Source organism: Hippoglossus hippoglossus, chromosome 4, assembly GCF_009819705.1.
Source record: "Hippoglossus hippoglossus isolate fHipHip1 chromosome 4, fHipHip1.pri, whole genome shotgun sequence".
Taxonomy (NCBI): domain Eukaryota; kingdom Metazoa; phylum Chordata; class Actinopteri; order Pleuronectiformes; family Pleuronectidae; genus Hippoglossus; species Hippoglossus hippoglossus.
The window spans coordinates 2,882,882-2,901,915 of NC_047154.1; the positions used below are offsets into that span (position 1 = coordinate 2,882,882).

Below are 19,034 nucleotides of genomic sequence, written 5' to 3' on the forward strand. Positions count from 1 at the left end.
GGGGCTGTTTTCACAATGGAAAAAAGATGATTTTTGGATTAATGAGATTAGAAGTTTGCATTTAGAAAAATAACCCGGTTCCTGCTGCCTAATCAGCCATTAACTCCCTTAGAACCTGCTGCACTAATTCCAACACCACAGAAGAAGAGAAGGAGAGAGGGCAAAGACGAGACATGGTGGGATGAATAAAGAAAAGGTGGTGGCAATGAAGAATGTGAAATGAGAAAATGCTGCCATATGAAAAGGAGGGAATAAGAGATAGGAACTGCCTCACAGAGAAAAGTCAGTGAAGGTTTGTTAAGTAAAAGCAAAGGACATATGATTCAAAAGAATCCCGAACAGTCGGTAGTGTTTGGTATCAGATCTGGATTCTGGACTGTGGAGCACCCAAGGATTTAGCTCCCCACACTGCCTCCATCTGGTTTCATCTAAAATAACTCCAAAAGTGTTGAGTCAATATTTGAGGGTCGGAAACGATTGATCTGGAGGGTAGCAAGGTCTGAACGGTTTGGATTAAAATATGATATTGTAATTTGTTTGCCCTAAGCGTTGGCAGAAAAGCTCTCACCAAGCTTGCAAACCATTTAATTGTCATCCAATCGAGGGAAGCTTTCAGGATCATACAAAATGATCCATTGCATAATTCCTACCGTGGAGTTGCACTGTTTTCTGTACAGACATAGCCTCCTTCATTGTCAAAGTAAACATGTGTTTTAAAACAACCTTCCCAAAAACACTTAGCACAACTTCCAGGGTAGATTTTGAGAGAAGTGACGTGGTTGGAAGCTTTAAAACATTTCCAGACGCCCTGCTCCTGCTCTGTTTGACCAAACCAAAGAGATCAACATCTTATTTACATTAAACTCTTAAAGCGATATTGTTCAACCGACACGCATCTCTCTCTGCAACCAGCCTCTCATATTTTGAGCTTGTCGCTTTGAGCATGTGTGTCTTTGAAAGGTGGAACATGATGAAATCTACCAGTTGTATTTGTTGTGCCATGCCTCGGGTTACATGTCTAATTAATGATAACCACCGAGGGTAACTCACCGCTGAGTTTTTGGAGTCTTACTTTAGGAGTCTGTTTTACTCTGCCTGCTGCTTTAGAGTATTCTGTTTTAGACTACCTTTATAGTTTGTGTAAATAAAGTCAGTTACTTTGCCAAGTGCTCGTTATTTTGTGGTTTAATATATTCTACACTAGAACTCTACACTCTCTACACTAGAGTGCAGAGAGAGTGCATCTGTGTGTAGTTTAGTGGATCCTCTAAATGTTTTATTCTAATACAAAAAAATAGTTTACTTTAGAGTTTTTAAGAATCTGAACCCGGATTTACATCTGCACTGATGGACATTATCATCATGGAGACGTGATTCTTGGCAAGTAAGTTATAGCCGTCATACCTGACTGGACAACTGACTTTAAAAGAGACTATAGCATATATTACACCACCAACCTTTGTAGTTGACTTGATATGAATGTAAAGTCAAAGGAACATTTTGACATTGGGCTACCTCACTTTCTGTGTGGTGCTTCCAGGTGTCTCTTCAGGTTTGTGTCTTCTTCCCAGTGATATTGTTGCTTCAGGGTTTCTCTCCACACACTTACTTGTTTCTCTCGGATGTGTTATATTTCAAGTGGGTCCAAATGTCAACCTGTTTTGTTGCTGTCATGTTCTTTTCCCTTGACTATGTGTTATCTGATCTCATACAGCTACAGGGTTAGGTCTGGGCTAGCACTGGTGGCGATGCATTGTATTTTCATTTACCAAAATATAGAAATCTGAAAACATTAATCATGCTTTAGTTATAAGGAGTATGGTCTGTAGGAAAAAATTCAATTTAGCTGTAATTAAATATTTTTACAGGACCGGGTCATGCCAGCAGGTGAGGTGCCAATAACCAGACTTTGATTTTATGTTACCCACCATTTTTGGGCGTCTTTCTCACATTCAGAAAATGATTGCAGATGGAATCTAAAGCCAGCGTATGGGGCAAGGCTGGTCAGACTTTAAAGCACAGAGCAAAAATCTGGAAAAAATACTATCGTCCATGTTTTTTATTTTATATCTGTGTTAGGGACAAGGTGGTCTGTTACAATTAATACATTTTATGAAATTACAGTTTTTTAGCAAGCTCTTGTTTCTCTCTGTTTTAACTGTTCCTTAAGCTTTTGTGCTGAATGACAATAACTAGTCTAGTGCCCGTTCTAAACCTGGTTTGGAATTAGTCGTTTGATTGGCCTGTGGTATTGCTGCTTCCAGCTTTTCTTTCTAACTGTGAAAATGACCTGCAGTACTTTAACTGAGCTGAGGCAAGTGAAGACCGGCTGAAGGACTCACTCTGCATCAGCCTGAAACATTGGCTTCAGTGACCCCTCCTCAAACAGGCCCAGAGTATATTGTCACTTTCACTGTCTATGGTGCAGAGGGAAGTTGTAAAGCTTGGCGTTCATTTTACCTGGTTTATCTGCATACAAGCCAAGTGTGAAGCCAATAAGAAATAAAAGGCACTCGAGATATGCAACCCACAGACAGACAGACAGACAAACAGAGATCTCTGTAATTAGTAGAGTGATAGACAATCCGTTGAGTTCTGATTTTGTCCACATTTTAAGTGTGGTCACACTGCTGCAGGTCATGGTCTCAGATTTGTTCCACACAGTTGGAGATTGTTAGCAAATGTTTACTGGTGGGACCAACGATTCCAACTGTCCATTTCTTCATCTGTCAAAACTCTATATACACTCCCGTCGCCAACATAACCACTAGCCCCCCCACCCTCCAGCAGAGTTTAAAACCCACAGTTTTGCAGTGAAGCAATCCAATTACACCCAGCACCTGGAAGGACAGGGAGGAAGAGGGACAACTAGACAGAGGGGAGACTGAGGAAGAAAAATAGAGAGAGAAAAATCAATGACAATCCAACTGAGGTGGAACTAAGCTTGACAATGCGCCTCCTCTCCCTGCTTCTGGGGGTTTTTTTTTGCAGGGAGTGATTAAAGTGTATGACTGTCTGGGTGTTTATTTCACATGAACTCACCACATTAACCTCTCCATCACTCTCAAGCATTTTTAGTTTCTTTATTCATCCTCTTTTGTTTTATCCATCTTCTGTTCTTTGTGTTTCCAGACTCTCATTATGTATCTGTCTCATGTCAAAGCTTTTATATCGTGAGTGTAATCCTAGAGTAGTATGTTTGTATGAATCATATTTGTATATGACAGTCATTTTTTACTGTCCTGGTATTCAGGAGATTTTCATTTCCCAAAATTTTAAGAATTCAACACAGATTTCATCACCTCAGTTCAAAACTAATTGTCAACAGTGTAAATAACTCTGAAAAGGCCGGCAAACAAACAAAGTACTTCCGGTAAGATTTTATTTTGATAAGGCTTATATTGACATGTTGGGTCTTTTATTTTGGCGGTTTTATTAATCAGCAGATGAGTGCCACTTTTGCACACTAACTGCAGGTGATTGTCCAAAGAATAAGGCGTTCTCGTGACGTGTGAAGCTTTTTGATGGAGTATTAAGCACCAAGCTGGACTGGGAACAAGGTAAATGTGTCCCAACTTGGTATATGACCGTGTTTCATGCCTCTGTATCATAGTTTACCTGTTAACAGGTGTTTAAATGTATCGCTATAGTTACAGCCATGTTAATGCTAACCCACAAAGTGAATAAGAGTAATGCAGATAAACTTAACATTGAGTAATGCTTGTTTTCTAGCTTTTCAAGTGTTCACATGTAAGTGGACATGTTGTTTAAATTCCACAGGTGTGGTTTAATGGCATTTATGGTTAATGTTTATGCACGGTAAGAACCTGCAGCTCACCTGCAGCTCTTACCGTGTTCACAGAAGATGGTTTAAAAGAAATGCATTTTAACAAGCAGAACACCAGTAAGCTTCACCATTGACTGGCTGAGGTTCAATACAAACAATTGGAATGGCCCATCTTTACTTCCCACCCATAATTGTTTTGAACAAAAGAAAAAAAAAGTCTGTTTACAAAACACTACTGTAGCTTCTCATTCTCGCAGCACCGACTGTTGCTTTCACCAATTAAAATGACAAGCACTAGTTGCTGGTAATTAATGTTAATTATGTGAGCCACTGGATGCCGGGCCAAAATAAATTAGCAGGTCGTCGGCTTTGTGTGCTTTCTGCGAGCCGCTGTCAGAACTTGGCCAAACAACACTTCCAAGGGAAGGATCTGTGCTCTGTTCCCCCTCCACCACGAAACCAGCTACTCTGGCAAAACAATTTAGCTGACTGCAGCATTAATGTCCTCCGTCACATTCTGCCAGTTTCAGTCATGTCATATGTTTAATTTAAATGAAACTGTAACATATAATTTATCATTTTTTATTTCAGTCCTGCATGCAAGGGGCCACAAACAGAATCTTTTTTACTTTTTATCAGACAACTTTATTTATTGATGGCTACCGGGACGTGAAGAGGATTTCAACAAATATAATACATTGTATTATTTCATTGGAACAGTTACATATTTTATTTGAATGTAATACCTTCTGTTATGTGTTGTTACTTCCACAATTAAGTATACTGAGCATCTATGGTCAAAACAAGACACAGGTTGGGGCCACAGCAACCATGATAAGGATATCTACATACTACCAAATATATATGGACTCACCCATATGTTACAGCTGAACATAAGAGTCCTTAACCAGTGGCATTCTTCTGCTGCTAACATCCTCCACTCCTCTTGTTTGTTCCAGCCACAAGAACAGATGAAGCTGCAAACTCTATTAAATCTGATCAAGTAATGCATCATATATCAGCACAGAAGAAACATGTCTCGTTTTGTATAAGACGGAACGTGTTTGTATTTGTTGCATCACTTTTCAGCCGCCACAGAACTGGTCCCTCTTTACATACTGCATAGGGCTCTGTTTGGACTGACCACTCTCACAATCGTGTCTACTCACATCCATTCTGCTTCTCATTAGGTCCCTTTTAGACTGGAAATAAAAAAGATATTCTTGCAAGGCGGGTTCACGTGTGTGTTCTGCAGGTTTGTTGGTATTATTTAATCTAAAGAACATCTAAGGAACTTTTTCTCTCAATAATCTCCCTACTGTGCCACCTCCCTCTTAAAACCTGTCAAATTATATCTACACTTGAATGTATCTCTTCCAGAGTAATGCATCGATGCAGTGTTGCTTCTCTGCTGAAGAAGTGTGCTGTGAATTTTTTATGCTTGTTTTCACCCCCTGTTCTCTCAGCTCTTACTTTCATCAGTTGTCACGAGAGCTCTCTACGGAAACACTCTCTGCCATATAAACAATTCATTAATGATTTCAGACACTGCGAGCATCACTTTGTCAAAAGAATACCTCAAAGAGTCCTTTATATGTTGTTTTTTCTTATAGGTTAGATTTAATGATGAGGATTTACCAAATGGATAAAATAAATGCTATTTCAAGGTGTGCTCACAGCACTTTATTGAAAGAACAAAGATAAGAGTCAAGAAGAGGATATTAAGTTCTGTGCTATATAAATCAACAACCTAAGACGCATTCCTCAGCCAATTGTTATTGTTCGTTGACCTCCTTTATCCCAGTTCTTTGAGCCAACAATTAACATGTAATATTACCAGCCATCATGAAAAATAAATAGTTTGTCTCTGCAGAAAATGTGAGGAAGCTCTTGTATAATAAAGTCATAAGTTAATATTATATTATATTTTAGATTTAGAGTGTGCACAGAGTGATCTGCAAAACATGACATTTTGAGAATCATGGGGATCACATGTAAGTTATGCCCATATAACTTATATAAAATGGAATCAATTCACTTAATTTGTATTTCTACAGCACACATAATCACATAGGAACATAAGGTTGTGACCTTGCAATAGCGTAGAGAAGCCCAACATCCTCCGATTTTTCCTGTCACCCTTGAGATTTGACTGCAGAACTCCCACCCAGCATCAGTGCCAGAGTCCCATTGGCTCAGCATTGTGGAGGTCAGCATATATTCGGGCAGCTGTGGCTTCCACGGCTGCCAGAGAGAGCACAGCTGTTTCTCGCACCGGAAACAATGGCCGCACAATGTTGAACTAGCACTTTTTAGGGTTTTTTGCTGAGGCTGCCCTCCAAGGCAGTCTCAGAGAAGTCCATTCCAGACTTTTATTGGCAGCGTGTTTACCCGACCAAACAAGAAAACAGATCTGACAGAGAGTTCATTTAAAATGTTCGAAGGGTTTGACACACTGCCAGTATCAGTAACAGTATCTTTTGAGGGAATCCAATACAATTGAAGTCAATGGTGACTCACTTGCCGAAGTAAAGAGCCTCACTGGCGTGATATCTTTCTACGAGGTGGGTTCACGGACCCTCGGACACACCATCGTAATGGCTATGTCCGCTAGCTTAGCCCCTTCCAGTGGACATTTAGGCTTAAACACGGTGTAAATGACCTTGTTTCGAGTTGAATATGAATGTCAGGGCTTGCAGATGCTTGGATGACATCACACAAGCAGTACGAAGGCATGTTGTGTTTTTTCTGTTGTATTATTACGTCTGAAGCGTAAGTAAATTGTATCGGATCTGGATCCAACAAAGTTTACCCCTTCAACTCCAGAAGTCTTTTGTGGACTCAAACATTTCACCAACCCCTCCATCGGTATTGTTGTGAGTGGATGATTTTTCGGTGAACTAACCCTTTAAGCCTCGGAAATCCCGGACACACAGACCTGGTCCTAACCCAACACTTTACACACTCTTCACTCTTGGTGAATTAAAGGAAACCTAAACTATGCAATTAATCGTTAAGAGCCAGTATACTGCCTCATCTTAAATAGACTCTCCTGGCTCTCCTTAAACAAAGAAACTATCCCTGTCGAAACTGTGCTTGATAAAGTACAGCCTAAAACAAGAAAGGGAATCAAAGCAACACACACGATGTTCTTTAGCTGTCAGGATACCCATTAACTGGCCAGAAAATTCAGTTTTTCATCTGTTCTTCTCAAAACCCACAACCTCCGGTTCTCGAGGAGGTTGTGGGTTGTCAAAGCATTACAATCAGTGAAAACATTACACAGAGAGCATTTGTTTGGTGTGTACATTTGCATCATCGCTGCCTCTCTGTAGATTCTCCCATTTGGAGTCTGTGGGATTCCATTTCAAACTGCAGTGTTGGTGCCAAAAGTAATATTTAGTAAAACGAAACCATTTCCACACACACTATGTAATGATATCCTAACAATGCCCATTTGCACGCACTCCAAACATTCAGCTGCAACTGTATTATACTGTCTATAGATGGTACAAGGCTGCAGAGAGGGTACTGACTGTAATGGCTGTGGAGCTACTGTATGATGCACAGGGAGGACCCAACATTACCAGGTTTATAGCCTCTATTCACCTGTAAAAGAAAAAGGCAATAGTGATATTATACTAGGTTTATGAAGCTCAGAGGTTTCATTGTTAATCGGAGTGATACAGGATATTATATTCATTGCGAGATCTGAATGTAAAGTGTCCTCTCGACTTACCCCATAGGTTGCAGAGTAGGAGTTAAGGTTTTTAATCAAAATTCAGTAAGTTTATTTTTTCCTCAAGGGCATCTGGTTTAATCGAGGACATTTTTGAGTGATAAGTGTATTATCTTTGTTGGTCAAATGATATTGTCTCTGTCCTTCATGCTCAGGAGGCACCTAATATCGAAGCGTATCGGAAAGGCTAACATTGAGTAAACCTTTTGTGTGTGTGTGTATGAGAGAGAGAGGGAGGGAGGAGGACAGAGGGACGAGTGCAATCATCTAGAATGGTGGGCGTCCTCTCCAATCCAGCCTCAGACCAGAGCTGGTTGAGCATATTAAACTGTCACAGAACTGCTATTGTTACTGAAGGTGATTACACCTCTGTGTTATTAATATAAAGACCATACTGGAGGCAAATAAAGCTGTCGGAGATGTATTAACAGACAGGTGCAGGGCTGGTTTCTTAGCATGATCAAGAACACTTCTAGATGTTTAAATGTTCATATTATAATATACTACACAAGTACATTTTCTTCAAGGGTCAATAGTTGGCCACGAATGTGGTTTCACAGAGCTTTTACACTCTCTATGGCATACAACTATGTCTATCCTTTAATTGACGTCAGACGGACATGCCGAGGGTGTATGTGCAGACAGAGATTGCAGCGGTAGAACTTGAGGAAATTTTAAATATGTTTACTTTTGCATGATGCATGGCTTAATTTTTTTGTGAAATGCCAACACTGCTGGAAGAAGTGTACAGTCCAGACGCATTTGCACAGCGACACTTATTTGCTCTTGAGGCTCTTTACTTCAACAAATTAAAAATAATGAATACTTTAGATGAAAAGAGATAAAGTCCTTTGAAAAAATGCTGTCCAAAATTTAGGGTAATTGTCAGATTAAAGTAAAACAGAATCATCAAATTTATTATTTTGTGGTAAATCCTTTGTTGTCAATGAGAGCCTGAAGTCTTGGACTCACAGACATCAGCAGACACTTTGTATCTTCCGTGGTGATTCTCTCGCCTTGTTGTGGGGCAAGTGGAACACTGCAGTCAAACTTATAGTCAACCTACTTGACTGTAGACTTCGGATCGCTGTCCTGCTAAATGATTAATTTCTGTCAAATGAGCTTAGAAAATTAAACGGAATCTGAGCTCACAAAATGCTCCTGAAGATCTCTGTCTTCCTCTTATTGCCTCCGTCAGCAGTGAAATCATTAATAAACGCCGGTGTTTCACTTCCACTGGAGTCATTCATGCAACACAATCTTTGACACATAAGAGGTGGTTGCTTTGAGCTGTTCCCTTTTTCCTCCACACTTTCCTCTTCATCATCGCTATGATAGAGGTTGATTTTTCTTTCATGAGACAATTTGATTTTTTCGCAGTCTCTCTGTTTTTGTCACCTGCGGCCTGACCCTCTGCTTTTAAGGTTCATCAGGAGTTTTCATCCTGTGATGAATGTTCTGCAGTTCTGGTCATGAAGTGTTCTCTTGAATGTTTCTTGACTTAATTGCTATGCAGTCATAAAAAAGTTTTTCATCACCATCATTCACAAGACTCACACTCCTTCGTCTATCAAGTTATTTGCCATTTTCTATTTTCCAAGGGAACGTTTGCTTCTTTTTCAGAATGTGAAGATTTTCTCTGATGGGTTTTTGCTTTTTACCCTCAGTATAATACTCTAAGCAACCTCACTTCTGTCCATGGCAACTTTCAGTCAATTTTGAACCCCGTGTGAGCTTATTCATGTGACCAAGCTCACACACAGCAGCCCAAGAAACATTTATAGCCAAGTGTCCAATTAAAACCCCAAGCTTTATGCACTGTGTGTTGAAAGGGCTCTATCCCCCACGCAGTTTTCTATATTGATGCAAACTTACTAAAATAAAAGCTGAGGTTTGGTACTTTGATGTAGTATAAAGGTAAGTATACATATGCCTGGTTACAATGAGGACATTTTAGTTAAGTTAAACAATTAGGCAGCATTATTAAGTAAATAGAAGTGGCATTGATTTAGCTGCACTATTTAACGTGTTTAGTTATATAATGGGTCAAATTTCTTCATATTAAGTAAAAGTGGTCACGTATAATGACTAACCGAAAATCATTATAAGACAATCTACCCAAATCTGTGATAGACTCTTTTGATGATCTTTCATTGATCACTGTTGCTTCTTAATGTACTGATCGCTCTCTGTTAAACCTCTGTGCCACAAACGCAGCATAAACTGCAGATAGATAACATTTGCATCTAGCTGCTGAAAACACAGGAGCATCTAGTGGCAAGAGAGATATGAAATAGTCACAACAGCAGTTTGTGGAGACCAAAACAGAGCTAAGAGGAGAGTGAATGACAGATTTGTTACCAGAAATGGACTTCAGATGAATGGTAATGTTGTGCTGTGTCTATTGGATGTATAAACAGGCAGGTATATTTAGTAACGTGGCATGCTAGCCGTATCAACAGCAACATGTCCTAGTGTGTAAAACAGGTTTGTTCTACTTCTGCTCCCAAGTGGCCAAAAATACTGATCCACATTTCTTCAAGGTCCTCAAAAGTAATCATAGTGAAAACTGTTGATCTGAACAATTCCCAGGAGTCAGGGGCAAGAGTTGGTAAAAACCTGTACCATAAAGTCCCATCTGTACCACACAGGTGATGGACACTGATCACCCAGCTTCCTATCTCTACACACAATGGGCAACATGCAAACAAAGAGACACTTACATAGGATGTATTCAACTAATGCAAACTAGTCAGCAAGTGCCCTAGTTTCTATATGGCAACATTGTTAACCATTGAGTCAAAATTACACCTAAAGTGTTAAAAAAAAATTCCAATTTAAAAGAAATACCTCATTATATCATCAATTTGATAAAAAACAATCCATGGCAGTATTTTTGGTCAGAGAATAATCATTAAGATACCCAGCAAGAAAAAGAAAGGGAAAGGTAAGAGGAAGTGCTGAGATCAAGGCACAGACAGGGTCCGCATGGAGAAAGAAGAGCGGGGTCTATTCAGTGGTACAAACGGATCCAAGTACAAAGTGAATGGAACTCAGGTATCTTTGATCCTCGTCATCCTTCGCTTTGTTTTAGGCTTCAGCCTCCCACAACCTTTCATCCTGACCCTGTGAAGTACAAAACAGAGTGCTTGATTCAACCTGCTGCTTAGCACCACATATCCATGGCTAATGGCACTGTACCATACTGAGGAGAAAGGCTCTGCAGGTGGATGCATGTGTGTGTGTGTGTGTGTGTGTGTGTGTGTGTGTGCACAAGATCTGCACACTCTCCAGACTTCAACTGGACAGAGAGAGAAAGCAAAGCGAGCTGCAAAGTGTTAATCATTTGCGAGAATGAATGCAATCGTTTTAGAACAAACTTTCTGAGCAGTTTGTGACTCCCATTGTAGAAAGAACACCACAGGTGTATCTGACTGCTGGATGTAGTTCAACAAGTAGAGTGATTTCTTTTATAGGAAATTGCCACCTCTGTATAAATCCTTCACTTAGATTTCAGAAACACAGAGAAACTGAATTGTGTCAATTTAAATACCAGCTGTTAAAATGGAAGCGTACTAAAACCTTTGACCGCTTGTGTGTGTATAAGTTGTGAACCCAACACTGACATCATTGTCACTTTAGATAAACATGGTTGTTACACATCCAAAGCAACATTATCACATGAGTGAGTGGCAGTCTCGTGCTTATGGGAATTTATGTTCGTAGAGGATGGCCTGAAATGAAATATGAAATGAGCACAAATATTAGATTGTTTCAGTGATTGAAAGAAAATACTCATAATAAAAATTTGTGAATATAACGTATTCAGTGCAGTGTTCAACATATTTATTGGAGGAAAACTCAGATTTAATGGTCATGTCATGTACCATTGTATGTGTGTGTGTGTGTGTGGGCCACTTCATCTTTTAATCACGTTAATGTACAGCACCATCAGTGGTCCTAATTTTAAACCACGCATCTATATAGTGGCAAGAAAAAGTGTGTTGGCTAGATTTTCTCTATTAATTGGTCATAAAATCTGGTCTGATCTTCATCTCGGTCACAACCCCAGACAAACACCATGCGCCTAAGCTGATTAGCATCAATTAGCTTTTGTTAATGTAGCAGAGGGTTTTAACAAAGTGTTTTCTCAACTCACAGTGTCGCACGTTTGACTGATGTATTCAATATAGACAAGAACAATAGAATGAGATGTTAGTTATTAGTTCAAACAGTTTATGTTGGTTCATAGTTGTAACTAAGATAAATAGCTGACCAAATTTTAACACATCCTACGAAACTCCAGGTAATTTCAAAATGTTCACCTACTTTCTCTTGCCATTGGAAGCTCGACACAGCTTGACCACAGAGAAGGACAGCTGCAGAAATCCCCTGAGTTCAAACTGCACTAGAAGCCATCGCTCTGAGAGTCTGCACCACAGATGTAACCCACGGGTTCGGTTCTAATTCCTCTGCTCTAAATGTAGGAAGTGACGCTTCTTCTTTGGAAACGCTGCCGATATTCAGCTTGACATCCACAACAGGGGCGCATTTCGGCAGATGTTACGCTCAATAATTCACACATTTATTCAGAGGCAGCACACAAAAAGGCTTCATAAAACTTTCTCCTTGGAGCTTCTTGGAAAGCATGAATATGTGAATTATTAACTAAAACTTTAATTCCCCATATGTTCCATATTGACTGGTTGAGATTGTTGGTTGGGTGCACATTTAAGCTTCTGTTCATGGCTAAGACATGTAACTATGTCCTTTAAAGGGGCCATGTAAGTTGTTGTTATTGCTTCATAGCCAATGTTAGCATTAACAGCTGTCATACCTTTACTCCGCAAAAGCTGTCTGTAGTGGGGGAAATCACCAGTGATAACTTTTGTTTTGCTTCTACTACTGTCACTTTGTTTCTTCTACTTAAGTTAGCATAGTAAAGCTAACCTCTAGTTTTCTCAACGCAGTGATGCTTGAAGATCTTGGGGACTGGGTGAATAGTCGCGTTTGGCGGCACTGAAATCGTATATATATATATATATATATATATATATTTATATCACCTTTTAAAGGGGACATAGTTTGCTTGTTTTGGGGGTTCATAATTTGAATTTCCTTCTCAGCAGCCTCTCTCAGCTCTCACACTCAGAATAAGCTCCTGCCCGCAATCGCCAGAAAAGGGCAGTATGCTCTGATTGGCCAGCAGGTCCAGTCTCATCTGATTGGTCCAGCATGTATTGTAAGTGTCATGCCCATTGAGGAAGTCCTCTAGTTGAGCTGCCGAGCTGCTAATGTGCACATTGATAAACAAAGATGGTGAATGGCAACAGAGAGAGGAGCCGGTAGTCCTGAAAATGTTCTACCAAGACTGGAGCAGGATGTTTTAGAGTGGTAAACACCATTGTTACTGTATCATTTCTTTATATATGAAGCATATATATAGTATATATATATAAATATGTGTATAAATGGTATATGCTATACACATTCACATATGTCCTGATACAAATGCACAAATACAGTATTTATCATCCTCAGCCTCTGTATATTTTATTCTATCGCCTTTCATATTCTCTTGTCTGCATCAGTAGCTCAGACTATCTGCTGCTGTAACGAGTGAATTTCCCAGACCTGGGATGAATGAAGTTCTATCTCAATATTCGCATATGTAATGAGATACGACTGCATAAAACAAACAATGAAAAAAATATTATGCTGAATCACGCCCACTCGTGACTTTGAATTCACCGGACAATAAGTTATTTTCATCCATTCACTAAAAACAATAAGGACAATGAAATCCACACAGCCTCATTTGCCCTCTTGCTCACCCTCCCCAATAGCTCCTCATTAGTGAGTTAAGCAGGTTTCATGAATTGCAACTAGTTGATTTAAAACTTTGCGGGATTATTACATTCTCTACAGTTGTGAAAATAACGCCTTGACCTTTACGTTTATGGTTAAAAAAAAAGGCATATAATGTAATCAGACTGCTTAGTGCATGGCTCGGCTGTACTGTTATGTGCAAATCACAGTTGCAGGGGCTAATTGACTACAGGCTACAGACTGTCTGTACTGAAACTTTATTCAGAAGCGATTTAGACCGACTGTTAATAGAAAACAAACATTTGAATGATATGTTTACACCTTGTGTCCATGGGTCCTCAGCATGGCTTTTTACTGAGGCAACAGCCCCATCTTTCAGCAGAGACCTAGCTGCTAATCCAGCTTCATGCTGGGCTCTGTTGGTAAAGGTCCTCTTTAAAGTGGCGTGAACAAACAAAGATGGTTGCATGTGGCTGCTGTTGGTCCACAAAAATAACATTTATCCATTGTTGCTTGGTATTTTCTTCTTTAGGAATGTAAAACAAATGAAACTTTCCTTAACAACAAAACAAGCCCTTTCAGGGAGGCCTGCAGTTGCTGACTCTGAGCCAAGCAGACAGAGAAAGTAGACGTGCGTCCCTCTGCTGGGCAGGCATGGCTCTGCTTCCCAGTACCTGGAGCATATGTCCAAAGTCCATGTCCTAGGTAATCTGGTGTCAGCCTACATAGAGCATGGAAAATACAGGGAAGCAGGCATTAACTAAAGAGACGTCCTGCCCTTGTGGCTCACAGAGATAACTCCAACATGCATTTAGCCCATTTTTTGAAACTCTGACCACGTTTAACATGAGAATACAACATTGTAAAATTATACTAACCTCTTAAAGTAAGAAATAGCGTAAAAGGTCCCCTTTCAGCTCTTTATTTTCCTTTCAGAATCCACAATCTTGGTTCAAACTCAGCTCTAAGGAGACTCAAATCTCATTCTGAAGGCTAATAACACATCAATATACATAGCATGTTTGGAATGAGGTGATACTGACATTTCTACAGGGTAAGTGAAGTAGACTAATATATATGCATTTGTAGCAACACCTTTGGTTCAGGATCTTTTTATGCTTTCACACTTCACTGATGAACATTTAATCTTTAAAAAAGTGGAAAGTGTTGACACAAATATCTACATAATGTTGGCACTGCATTTCTAGATGGATGAATTGCAGCTAAACCAGCAGATACAAAAAAACAAACATCCCTGGACTGGAGTACCTGGAAATATATATAAATGAATATATGTCAAGATGCAAATTGTACATTTGTTGCAACTGTAAGTAACTATACAATACATTTCTATCAAGCCTTGAAAGCACATATATGCAGGGAAATGCACAGGATATTGGTATCTTACATGTAGCTGTTCATTGATTTCACACATTTTAATATTTTTAGAACACAAACTGACAGTTGACTCTTGACCATTGAAACAGCCTGAGCGTACAATATCGGATGTGTAAGATGTTCTATGATCATTTTAACATACCGACATCTTATAAAAACATGTGCCTGATATTATGATAATTTTTAATGTGATGGGTTCTGCTTGTTTTCAGATTCACAATTTCAACTCTGCTCATTACAGGTTTACATGCTTGAATGTTCAGAAAACACATCATTTTCCTCATAATGTCCATCGCTGTAGCTCCAGTCTCAAAATGCTTTGTTTCAGCTCCTGTCTCTTTAAGACCCCCCTCCTGATAGATCCCAGTCTGCATTGATTGGCCAGATGGCCCACTCATTTGTAATTGGTCAACCGCTTTCAGTTCATGTAGGAAAGGTCGGCCTGTGTTTCGCTTTACCTGGCTTTGTTTGGGGTCGTTCCACACTAGACAATAGATGTGTATAATGTGAATGTGGAAAGTATCTGCTGGACAACTCACGAGGCCTTTCAGGAGCTTCAGGATCAGTGTTTTCTGTGGGGGGAGGAGCTCCCTTTACCACGCACTGTGGACTTTTTAACTGCAAAATGTGTTTTTAGGTGCAGTGGAAGAGTTACTAAAACAGTTGTTTAATTTGCCAACACATTTCTATTAAGGAAAGGCAGGGAAAATGAGAAACAGATACATTTGACAAAATAAAGTTATTTATTGTCAAATTTGTGGCTTTGTAACTAAGTTTACAAAAGAATTACCATTGATTCCGGTAAATTTGTTCCATTCCAAAGAAAAAGGAAAGTACAACATTGGCGGAACCTCCGACCACTGGAAATGGAACCATATTTAATGCTACAACTGAGATTTCTCAGCATGTGTATGTGTGTTCCTGTCTTTGTTAGGACCATTTAAATCATAGACCCTACCGAGTGAGGACATTTTTGTAAAGTGAGAACATTTTTGACAGGTCCACACTTTTTCAATGGGCTGTTGAAGTGTTAAGACTTGGTTTTAGGATTAGGGTTAGGGTTAGAATTAGGTTAGGGTTCGGCATTTAGTTGGAATGTTTAAGGTTAGGGTAAGGGGCTAGGGAATGCATTATGTCAATGAGTGTCCTCATTAAGATACAAACGTGTGTGTATGTGTGTGTTTGTGTGTGTGTGTGTGTGTGTGTGTGTGTGTGTGTGTGTGTGTGTGTTGTCCAGGTATTATTCATGTTGCGGGGACATTAATGGTTTTACACAATACGGAACCATAGGGATAATCACGCACACACAAACAGTATTATGTCCATCTAATTCTCAAAGAGAAATGGCCTAACTGAAAACAATGACCTACTTGTTTACCCTTATACTTGTGAAAGGTCATCTTTTTTAAAGGTCTTAGAATTTCCATGATTTAAGGCTGTGATTAACTCTTACATAGTGATGTCTGACTTTTAACACAGCTTCCTTTATTCATTTCATGCTGCTGGGGACATGGCAACAATTACCATCTGCTGAGCAGCTGGAAAAAAACCATGAGGTGAATGGATGAATAAATGAAGAGATAAAGAGAAGAGACCACAGATATTACCTCTAATCAGCAATCAGTAAATACACACACACATACTTCTTCAGTTACACTACTTAAATATGGCTTTTCTTAATTTTTATTGAGTGGTCTTATCTGAAGATTGTGTGTGTGTGTGTGTGTGTGTGTGTGTGTGTGTGTGTGTGTGTGTGTGTGTGTGTGTGTGTGTGTGTGTGTGTGTGTGTGTGTGTGTGTGTGTTTCAAAACTACCCTCCTCATGGAGGCTGCCAAGTAACATCAGGGCTAATCACATACCATGACCACGCATTCTACTTTGCAAACACACAAAACACCAGAAATGTCTCAGTCACACAGGGAAATTGACAACCAAGACAATAATGCTAAAGCTAAGGAAAAATTTGTTCTTGGCATTAATTAGACAAAATGAAGCAGAAACTGCATGTCTGCAAAAGAGTGCAAGCTCATGTTCCTGGACTGTCGGTGAAGATATTTCATTGCTGAGGTGTAGAATCCTCATATATGAAATGAATTCTTAAGGGTAGTGGGCTGATCAAACAAGAAATCAGAACAAGCACCATCCAGCAACAGTTATTTCAAAACTTTTACTTTCATCATGAGTATGTCAAAGGATCTATATGGACACTTGTAACTGTTAGAAATTACAGTTCCTGTCACTAGCCTGTTCAACCCTGTGTTTTTTAGCCTTCAGAAGGAATTTACAACTTCCGCATTTCTTGAACCAGTATCGATATAGAGTCTGGTGTTCATGTAACACTATAATGACCATGTGAATATCCAGTGGCCAGTTCCTCTGAAAACAGAACAGACAAAACCCAGGTGCCTCTCGGCCAACTCTCCTATCACAGGAGGACGAATCTCCTGCTTAATGTACCTTTAATAAAATGTACAAAATTAGTCTTGCATGATGGATTTTCAATATTTCAACATGTTATCATACAATCAACGCCATACACACCATAAGCCCATTTTCAACAAATACATACACACATTATTATGATTATTATTATTATTATTATTATTATACAGAAGCTTAATTTTAACAAACCTAGCAGGTTGATAGTTTCAAAGTAAACAAGGGTATTAATAAGTCAGTAACAGTGTTTCTGAAGTCACACAGAAGTTGTCACTTATTACTTGATTTGCAGGCTACACTGAGTAGAAAATTAGTGTTTGAACCTTTGATATTCTTCGTCTGCTACTTAATTTGACTCCCTGAAGGGAAAAAAAGAGCAAAAAAACCAATTCCTCTACAAAGGCAACACCGCAGCTTTGAAGTCACAATGCAGTGCTTTGTTTTGGGACACTAAAAGTGTGCTGAGGCGACACTAAGGTAGTTTTTGGGGTGTGTGCAGTCGTGGTTACATGACTTTGTGTCAGCATGTGTGACTGTGTGTGTGTGTGTGGGTGTGTGTGCGTGCACATGTGTATGTGCGTATTTGACAGCAGTACAAAACGTCCTGGCAGCTCTGGGGCCTTGAGCGCCTTTAGTGTTGTTTCCTGTCAAAAGCTTGACAGGTCACTCCAGTTGTTTTTCATCTCTTAGAACAGAATAGAACAAACTAAAATATAAAAGACAAGAAGCAGAGTGAAGAGTCGTGTTTGAAGTTTGTAATCACTGTGGTCCCTCGATGACAAAGGATTTCTGAATGAGATAAGGATTTGATTTGAAGAGACATCACAGGGATATAAATGATATTGTTGTGGTGTCATGTACGTGACAGTTGCTTCTTCCTCTGTTTTTCACCTCAGAACACCGGTTTCCTGTCAGAGGCCCAGTTTTCTGTGGAATCGCCAGAGACCCTGGACCCACTTTTCAAGTTCCATGAAACCATTGCGAAGGTAGGACCACCATAACTACCCCTACTTCGACCTGCACTATGACTGGTGTGCCTTCCAAATCATTCAACAATGAACAAGTATCTCACAGTGTAATGTGCAGAGAAAGTAAAAGGCAAGGAAAGGGGAAAATGAGAAAACATTATGTAAAATGCAAATCCTCGCATGCACAAGAATAGAGTCCAGACAGTGGCTCTTTAGCAAGATGTTTCCATCTGTACATTGGCATATGCAAAGTGATAAGTGAAATGGAGACGTGTCAATGCATAATATAGCAAAACTGCAACAATCTCGTAATATGGAAAAAAAATAGACTGTGGGGGGGGGGGGGCTGGGTGTAGTGTTTGAGTCCACAAAACACTTCTGGAGTCTTGGGGGTAAACTTTGTTAGAGCAGAATCCAATACAATTGAAGTCAATGGTGAGTCCTTCTTAAGCCTAAATGTCTGATATATTCCGACGAGGTGCATTCAGAGACCATCAGAAATGCTAACGTCCGCTAGCGTAGCCACTTCTGTTGGACGTTTAAGTTTAAAACAGTGGAAATGACCTCGTACCCACTCATCAGCTAATTTAAAATGTCCTAATAGAGTGCCACAATGAGCAAAGAAGGAAAACAGCACCATTCATTTTATTCATTGTAAGACACCTTTATTCACCAGTGTTTGTTGTTACTTCAGACCTGCCTGAGATGGTTGTCCTCTCTTTGGCTTGAAAATCTTAAGCGTTTGACCGCTTTTTGTGTTGAGTTGTGGTGAAGCACTGGCAGCGTCCTATCGCGGCTGCTAGGCAACTGTAAAGCCAGCCGCTGTCAGTCGATCAGCTGGTGTGGCAGATGAAATTACCAGGGTCATTAGGTA

The 19,034-nt window shown here is 39.7% G+C and overlaps 1 protein-coding gene across 1 annotated transcript in view; it reads left to right on the top strand.

Annotated features, from left to right (window-relative positions):
* Positions 1-19,034, top strand: part of LOC117760528 (inactive N-acetylated-alpha-linked acidic dipeptidase-like protein 2) — a 473,414-nt gene that overhangs the window by 379,066 nt on the left and 75,314 nt on the right. The window contains exon 16 of the mRNA XM_034583636.1: positions 18,089-18,178. Coding sequence (XP_034439527.1) covers positions 18,089-18,178 — 90 coding nt within the window. The remainder of the gene's footprint in view (positions 1-18,088; positions 18,179-19,034) is intronic.